The following is a 9,668-nucleotide window of genomic DNA, read 5'->3' as shown; positions in this document are numbered from 1 at the left end:
AGGAGGGAGGTGTTGATATTCAAAACAGTCAGGAGGGAGGTGTTGATATTCAAAACAGGCAGGAAGGATGTGTTGATATTCAAAACAGGCAGGCAGGAGGGAGGTGTTAATATTCAAAACAGCCAGGCAGGAGGGAGGTGTTGACATTCAGGGCTTGGTAGCTTTTCCCACAGAATAAGCCGGAGGTGCAATCTAGGTCAGTGTGCAAAACCAAAGAATCAATATTTAGTGAGATGACTTTGCACTGCCACTGAGGACAGCATTTCAAACACTGAGCCAACCTACTGTAGCATCTGGAGTCTGCATGGAAGACAGTCAACCTATTTTAATGTAAAAAAAGAAATGCCTATTGCAGCTGTAAAAAACAAGCTGAGGCTTCCATTCAGCCAACCAGCATAGATGGGAAGAAACTAAGTACAAATGTTCACGTACCTGTGCTTTACACAGTATTTATTTTTCTGTCAACATTTTACTTTTACTCCCTACATTTTAACACAAACATCTGTACTTTCTACTCCTTACATTTTCAAAACGGGCTAGTTACTTTAGTTGTAATGCACAACAGACAAAAACCATGTAGGCGAGAGGAGGGGAGAAGAGGAGGGGAGAGGAGAGGAGAGGAGGGGAGAGGGTAAGCTGACTATCAGTACGTTATTGCACGCATAGGCCTATCTTTACATTTAAACGTTTACATAGCTAAAATAAAAGAAATAGAAGTAGGCTATGTCAGTGTTTTACCCTGAATAGCTGAGAAAGTGGACACTGTCAATAGTTCACACTGTGAAGCTGATACAATTCAGGTGGTGGTGGTAATGCAACATTTAAGGATGCCAACCGCCATAAAACACAGAAGAAGAAGCTGAGAAAAAGGAAGTGCTGTGGGGTTGCAGCTGGTGAAAACCTTCTATAGTCTTTATACATCTTAAAACAAAAATATGTTTGGAGGGGATCTTTTACACTTAATAGTCTTCAAATGATATGAATGTGATTTGAGTTTGAGTTAGAAACAGCTGGTAGAAATACTTTTGTATTTTTTTTTTTTTTTTTTTTACTTTTACTTGAGTAAACAAGTTGAATCAGTACTTCTACTTTTACCAGAGTATTTCTTTACACACACAAGTAATGTGTGTAGCCTACTTTTCCCATCTCTGCCAACCAGCAGGCTATATTGGTTTGCCATATGGCTTGGTAACCAGCAGGCTATTTGTTTATTGGTTTATTTTAAAGGATCCCCATTAGCTGCCGCCAGCACGACCACTAGTCTTCCTGGGGTCCAGACACATGACACAATATCATATAACATCACAATGCAAAACAGAGTAAAATGCAGTAGTAAATAATATAGTAAATGTTATATGGCTATATAAATGGCTATATTGGTTTGCCATATGGCTAGTTGATAACTGGTCTTCTGTCTAAATGTGCAAAGTACCTTGGAAACCTCCACATGTATTACTGTCCTCAGCACAGGCCAGCTCTGTGTAGGAACAGCTGATGGACGCTAAGCGCCTGGAGGTAGCATTAGCCTACTGAGTAATCTGACCCCCTCACATAGCTGGGCCTGGGATGTCCTGTTCCTGTTAACCCTCGCAAAGGGGACCGTTTGGTATGGACAGGTCCATATGGAGGGATAGGGTTAGCTCCTCCAGGGTAGAAGCAGGCTGCTCCAGACTCAATTTCAATTCGTTTATTTGTTCGATAGGGGACAGGTGTACATTAATGAACATTTCAAAAAAATGTAAATGCACGACAATTACAGTCACAGGACTGGTTTCCATTGTTAGTCCCCCTGCCAGATGATACAGGCTTAGAATCCTGGTAGGGGTAAAAAGTAACATAGTGCAACAAAAATATATTCGAAATGTAAACACAATACAAAGTGCAAGTATGCAAAGAATGGTCCTGATAGGGGGAAAAGTAACTTAGTGCAGCGAAACATTTAAAATGTGAACACAATGCAAAGTGCAAATGTCCAAGGAAAAATAAATGAAGTGGGCATGACTTTGGCTATCTATTTGTTTATATTTGATTTTTTAATTTTTCTGAACAATGCACAGACAAGACAAACGAACACGCTCAGACACAGGAAAAGAAAACATACATAATTGACATTTGATATTACAACGTAATTACCAGCCGCATTTATTGCTTATGTGCTTGTGAGAGATATTGTGCCTCCGTGAGAAACCAGCCAGGCAGGCGAGTCACCCATCACCTGTAACCTCGTCGAGGGAGGCTAGAAACGGGTCCCAAATGGTTGAATTGGTCCTCAGGAACCTCTCTCCATGCGTATAACAGAGGTCATGTCCGTCAACCACAGTTGGAAAGAAGGTGAAGAGGAGGACTTCCATTCCTTCAAAAGGAGTTTTTTTTGCATGACTTTGGCTCTCTAAGGCAGTGGTTCTCAAATGGGGGTCCGGGGACCCCCAGGGGTTCTTGAGGGGGTTTCAGGGGGTCCCCAGCCAAAAGGGGGGTCATTTATTTTCGCTATAATTCCATTCATCTTCCATTCACTGTTTTGGTCATGGGTTTTATACACTTTCTGTAATAAAACATCTAAAAGCATCGATCTTATTATCATATGGGGGACCGTGGGACAAAATCCTAATGGGGGTCCGTAGTGGTCTAATCTTTGTCAGTGTAGGGGTCCCTCATGTGACATTTTTTTAGAACCACTAATATCTAATAAGGCCTGTCGCTCTTTCCTGAAAGGCTCTTTGGCAAGGCTAGAGTCCCGCCCCCCGCCGTGGTCATCCCCCAACCAACCCATCTCTCTCCCGTTTTATGCTAGAACCCCGCCTCTGACCCTATCTCCAACCAATCATCATCCCCCAATGTCCCCATGCTTAAACCCAGCCAATCATAAATCCCCATGTCCCTCCGGGCGATCCATCGTAGCATCACCGACACCCATCTCTCCCCTGCCAGGCCAGCAGATCAGACCGTCGGCTGTGTGAGAAGCAGGCAGAGGGAGAGGAGTTCAGAGCTAAACCTTCAATGAGAACTACAAATCCATCTTCATCCTTGGAGAATTAAAGCGTAGCGACATCACAATTAACGAGAGCATAAAATACACACTTTACCCTTTTTAACACGCGCCGTATTATCCCGGCAGAAGATTCGGAGGATTTTAAAACGAGTGGTGAAAGATTGAGATCGGGGCGGCTGACTACATCCGGAGGCAACATTAGCTAGAAGAGAGCCTTCGGGAGCTTTTCTGTGTCCATGTTTTTGCACTCTTCGGTTGAAGCAGGCTTTGGGCTTTTCCCCCACACTATTTTTCGCGTGTGTATTTGGGAGCTAGTGAGATAGCTTGCTAGCTAACGTCAATCACAGCTTTGGATATGGAGCTGCGAGTGGGAAACCGCTACAGACTGGGCAGGAAGATTGGAAGTGGATCATTTGGAGACATTTACCTCGGTAAGTATCACAAACAAACAGAGTCTTGTTGTGTTTCTAGTTGAAGCAAACCGCTAACTTTATGTCGACAACACCGTCAACGTCACGTTTAGCTTTGCCTGTTGTCTTTTTGCTGCTGGGGTTCGCGCAGGCAAGCTGATTGTCAGTCAGCTGTTGTTCAGTGACTCAGTTTACCGCTATCTCCACTTGCTTGGTTCCTATATGGTGCTAGGCTAGCCATGGCTAAGTTAGTAACGCCTTCTCATAAACCTAGCTTGTCATATATGTGTACAGAACGCTCTGTGCATGCAGATGCCTGAGAGGAAGTAATGATCTGTTTACGAAAACATCCAGCCTACTACTGTGACTGCCTGGTGACGTCACGCGAGGTGAACTGTGTTTCTGCTTTCTACATCATTCTATTGAGTTTAGCTGGAAACAGCTCCCAGCTAAAGGAGATAGATGACCTTTTTAGTCTCTCAACTGGCATGACTGACATGTAGACCTGCTGCAACCTCTCCACACAGCAGGCCTAGCCCCTTTCGGACTCTTCCGGGTCATTGTCACGTGATCGTCTACCCTACAAGAGTCCCTTCATATCCGTACATAGACTCGCCTGCGACTCTCGCTCTCAAGCTGTCTAAATCAATGATACACACGTTTTTACAAGTGTCACAGAAACATTTCAAAGCCACCTACTAGAGCAGAAGGGTTCATTGCTTCTCGACGGACGGGGTTGAAAGTTCAATGCTGCTCATAAATGCCTCTTTTTATCAGAATTCGGTGCTGGTGATATTATTATTTTTGACATTTATGAGCAGCATTTAGCTTTCAAACCTGTCCATCGAGAAGCAATGAACCCTTCTGCTCTAGTAGGTGGCTTTGAAATGTTTCTGTGACACTTGTAAATACGTGCGTATGGCTGATTTAGACAGCTTGAGAGAGATTTCAGATTTATTTTATTTCACACACGCTTGAAAAATATACATCTTGAAAAGGAGAGAGTCGCAGGGACGTCTATGTACGGATAAGGGACTGTTATACGGCAGATGATGAAATCATATAGAGTATAGTCAGACAAACTGCAGCCATGTTAAGAGCCTCCATTCACCCAGACACAATCCTTTAGGGAATCTGTGTCGCCATTAAACTCACCTTATTTCTGCTGTTTGAAGTCACAGGCAGGAGGAGCAGCTTCATTATATCAGAAGTCACAGACAGGAGGAGCAGCTTCATTATATCAGAAGTCACAGACAGGAGGAGCAGCTTCATTATATCAGAAGTCACAGACAGGAGGAGCAGCTTCATTATATCAGAAGTCACAGACAGGAGGAGCAGCTTCATTATATCAGAAGTCACAGGCAGGAGGAGCAGCTTCATTATATCAGAAGCCTAGTTGCTCCAGAAAGTGAGCGGTTATTCTTTTAAAAGACAGTTTGACGAGCATCGGCCAGTTGTCCGGAAAGAGTAGACCAGACGCATGCACAGTGCACACTACATACTACTACTCCATACACCACTGACCCAGACCTGCTGTGCTCGCCTCACACCACTGACCCAGACCTGCTGGGCTCACACCACTGACACAGACCTGCTGTGCTCACACCACTGACACAGACCTGCTGTGCTCACACCACTGACACAGACCTGCTGTGCTCACAGCACTGACACAGACCTGCTGTGCTCACACCACTGACACAGACCTGCTGTGCTCACAGCACTGACCCAGACCTGCTGGGCTCACACCACTGACACAGACCTGCTGTGCTCACACCACTGACACAGACCTGCTGTGCTCACAGCACTGACACAGACCTGCTGTGCTCACACCACTGACACAGACCTGCTGTGCTCACAGCACTGACACAGACCTGCTGTGCTCACACCACTGACCCAGACCTGCTGGGCTCACACCACTGACCCAGACCTGCTGGGCTCACAGCACTGACACAGACCTACTGGGCTCACACCACTGACACAGACCTGCTGTGCTCACACCACTGACCCAGACCTGCTGGGCTCACACCACTGACCCAGACCTGCTGTGCTCACAGCACTGACACAGACCTGCTGTGCTCACACCACTGACACAGACCTGCTGTGCTCACAGCACTGACACAGACCTGCTGTGCTCACAGCACTGACACAGACCTGCTGTGCTCACACCACTGACCCAGACCTGCTGTGCTCACACCACTGACACAGACCTGCTGTGCTCACACCACTGACACAGACCTGCTGTGCTCACACCACTGACACCAGCTTCCTCAATGACATGACCTGCTGACTCAGTGGTTTTGTGTCCTGTGAGAAGCCTGTGACTAACTTCAGTACTATCAGGCTCAGACTTAGAGGAATAGAGAAGCAGCTGATAGCAGCTTTATTGCTTAGCAGCACTGATGTGTTCTGAGTTGATACGTCTCCCTTCTTGACTGAATAAATGGCAGTGACATCCAGGAAGCACACAATGTCTTTTATATCAAAACTTAACAGAAATGTGTGAAAAAAAAGGTTTCTCGCGTTGGCAAAAACTTTTTACATCAAAAGTCCCACTAATACACGTTCTGTTGTTACCCAGGAAAGCAGCAGGGGGCAGCAGCAGCTTTTAAACTTTGATATTGCGCATTGACGCAACCCCGTAAGTTTCAGCACGTCTGCGGGGTGTGCACAGGGCCAGCGTCAGGCCAGCCAAAACAAACTGGAAACTTCCAGTTAAAACTTAGAAAAATAATGTAATTTAAACAAGTAAATAGCATTACTACTGATGCATGTTGGAGGAGAAAAAGGTGTTTCAACGAACGAAGCCGCAAACAATGTATCAAAATACAACACAAGAAATAGTTTTCTCTTCTCCTTCTGATGGCGTTTCTGCTCCCCTCTCAGCCATGAGTCTAGCATACGGTGTAGGTTACAGATCATAAACAGTGTTACAGCATGGCCTGAGTCAGTTACAGATCATAAACAGTGTTACAGCATGGCCTGAGTCAGTTACAGATCATAAACAGTGTTACAGCATGGCCTGAGTCAGTTACAGATCATAAACAGTGTTACAGCATGGCCTGTAGAGTTCTGACTAAACAGCGTCATGTAACAGCACAAAGTGTTGCTGCTGCTGCCTGTTTAGTTTGACTGACTTCAGGACTTTGGTCAAACACACTTGAAGCTTGCCACACCTGGGAGAGTGCCTCCACACCTGGGAGAGTGCCTCCACACCTGGGAGAGTGCCTCCACACCTGGGAGAGTGCCTCCACACCTGGGAGAGTGCCTCCACACCTGGGAGAGTGCCTCCACACCTGGGAGAGTGCCTCCAGCTATATGCTAACTGGGATGGGTCCAGACACTTCTACTGTATGCAAACTGAAAACAGGCTGAGACTTTATGTAGCCTCATGGAATAGTAAGGCCATACGATTTCCTCAATGCAGAAAAAACGGACGGAATCATGGAATTTGGTGATAAAAGTAGAATCAACTGTAAAACATGGAATATTGCAGAATTTTTGATAATTTGGCTGAAATTGATCAAACGTAGGCTTAATGATCAAAATCAAAGGTAGACCTAATTATTGTAGTAACCAAATTATTTAATAATTGTAAAATAGGCCTAGAGAAATAATTCTGTTTTGGATTGGGGTAGTGTTTGGTTGGTTTTCACTGAGAAACATCAAAACAACACAAAACATATCGACCCTAATCTACGTTATAGTTGATTGAGTTCATCAGGAGGTTTGGGGTTTCATCAAGCCTGGTGTGCTCGGACTAAGGATGCGATATATCGGCCGTATATCGGTATCGGCTGATATTGGCCTTGTTGATGCAATCGGCTATCTGCAAAAAAGATGCCGTTCACCGATTGCAGTGGCCGATATTTAGCTATTCAGTTGGGTCACATAATTTGTTGTTTGTTTGTCTCATAATTACTTACGATTAATTACAGTATGGTTGAATTTGTGCTCATTCAAAGACAGTGTGATGAAGGGCTCAGAACACTTTAAAACAGGTCAGCTATTTGTTTATAATGATTATGATTTTAATTGTTTCCCTGTTATTTTGAACATCGGTATCGGCCCAGAATTTTGCAATCGGTGTATCCCTAGCTCAGTCTTATCTATATTTAGTTGGAGTCACAGCCAGACTCCTGCTACCCTTAGCCTTAGATTTCCTCACAGTGCTGTAGAGTTCCTGTTTGGATATACAGTACCAGTCTTTATCCCTACAATTAATAATAGCACAATTTCTTCTTTATAAATTCCCTGTGAAACTATGGCTCATTATGGCTCAGTGTAGCTTAGAGTCAGACTTGGATGAACATGTTTGTACATTGTAATATGACTCTTGGAAATGTTGGTTTGTTGTGGCCAAGCTGTTGACTCGGGAGATAGTTGTCTTTCTGGTTTGGTGATTTTCAGTTTCTGATGATACTTCACTTGGGGAGATGAAAGATTGTAGCGCCAGAAATGGCTGTGAGATGATGCTATAGTCATGGGCGTTGTTAGACCTGAGCATTGGGGGGCTATAGCTTTCTGAATAGCCCCCAATCTTTTTATTTTATTATTTATTTTTGAAAAATAGCCCCGGCTGAAAGATGTAATCATCTGTGATTCATGCTTTAAACGGATACGCCAACATTTTAGGAGATTCTCCTATTTGCCATATTGCCGACAGTAAATGGAGAATGTGGATGTCTTTATCGTCACTGTGTATTCCCTTCAAACAGAGGTACAGCCCTCACTGCTACAATGCTGCCTACTCCCGTTCAGTCGCCCAAAGTACACATTCCAACACTCACATGTACATGTTGTGACTCTTGTACTGCGGCAGAAACACTCACATGTACATGTTGTGACTCTTGTACTGTGGCAGAAACACTCACATGTACATGTTGTGACTCTTGTACTGCGGCAGAAACACTCACATGTACATGTTGTGACTCTTGTACTGCGGCAGAAACACTCACATGTACATGTTGTGACTCTTGTACCTGCTCACCACACGATTAAATAATAATCCAAAGTTACTGGAAACGGCAATTTTCGAAGTAAATCCACACCACCAAGATGAACCAAACTAACCAAGAGTAACTGAAGTTACTTCCTCATTTGCCATGAGGCACTGTACACAGAGCATGCGCCTGTATGCTATGATATCTACCTCATTATGTAGCTTTATTCTACGTGTGGAATTTAGAACCACTTTGTACACTTTACCAGATTGAACACTCAAAACCAGGGACAGAATTATCCCTGTGCAGTAGAGATGCACGGATGAGCTTTTATGCCATCCTAATCTGCGTGTATGCATGAACCATCCGCCCGCCATAAATCCGCGCAAATTATTTCATACTATTTATAGATCCGCGCCCGCCATGCACCCGACATTTCACAACGCTATAAAAGGAGTGAACTTACGGTTTCTGCTGCCGTTGGTGCGATCGCTGCAGTCTAAGACTCCAAAAGTGGAGCCTAGCGACCTAGCACATGGCTATTGTTTTGTTTACGGCCGTGGGTCCTTTGGGGGATCTACAATAGGCGACTAAGAATGTGCCGGACGAAAAATGTAGCTTAAAATACGTTCATAGACTAGAGAATGTAAATATTATTTTTCCTCATTAACACTTTGAGTGCCACGGCCCTTGGGCAAAAGGTGCTGTACTGTGCCACATAGGCCGCAATGCATTTTAAAACAGTCATATAATTTCTTTAATAATTACTATGTAAACACTGAACACGCACAAATAACGATGAGACTCTCTTCTATCACCTGCAAAAAAAAGTTTATTGATCCCATTTTCCGTTCTTTAGTTATGAGCCGGAGAAGATAGCTTGATTTGACCAAAAACAGCCCTTTTTTTCTACGAGCTGAGATAATGACCCTTTTGTGAAAGGAAGCATTTCAAGCACATCATTGACTCATTGCTAATATTTTCTGATGTAATGCTGCAGCTGCCTGGGTCTGTTGTATGCTGTAGTGTCCTGCGTGCCCCACCTCCCCCCCCCCCCCCCCCCCCCCCCCCCCCGTTGTGGGAGGAGTGTCTCTCTGCTCTGCTCGGCTCTGCTGTGAGTGCGTTTGCTCTCCGTGTGCTCAGCACTGAAAAGTCCGCTAGATCCAGCTTTTTTACAGCCGCGTGTATGTCACCAGCTTCCAGTTGAGAACTCCACGGCTGATCATGCGAATGGGCTGTTGCAGCAGACACGAGGTGCTCAATTGTGACAGCAGATTGGCTGCTGCAGGGGCACAGCTACGTTATGCTTCAATGAAGCAGCTGCATACG

At 44.7% G+C, this 9,668-nt stretch overlaps 1 protein-coding gene across 1 annotated transcript in view; it reads left to right on the top strand.

Moving 5' to 3' along the window:
* The first annotated feature begins 2,954 nt into the window (after nucleotides 1-2,954).
* The window catches only part of LOC310787453 (casein kinase I-like), a 26,144-nt gene continuing 19,430 nt past the window's right edge, over nucleotides 2,955-9,668 (top strand). Inside the window, exon 1 of the mRNA XM_083648878.1 lies at nucleotides 2,955-3,420. Coding sequence (XP_083505004.1) covers nucleotides 3,345-3,420 — 76 coding nt within the window. The 5' untranslated portion in view covers nucleotides 2,955-3,344. The remainder of the gene's footprint in view (nucleotides 3,421-9,668) is intronic.

The sequence above is a fragment of the Poromitra crassiceps genome, assembly GCF_964638095.1.
Source record: "Poromitra crassiceps genome assembly, chromosome: 13".
Lineage (NCBI taxonomy): Eukaryota > Metazoa > Chordata > Actinopteri > Beryciformes > Melamphaidae > Poromitra > Poromitra crassiceps.
Note: the sequence above shows the minus strand (reverse complement) of the source record. Positions and strands in the feature narration are given on the sequence as shown.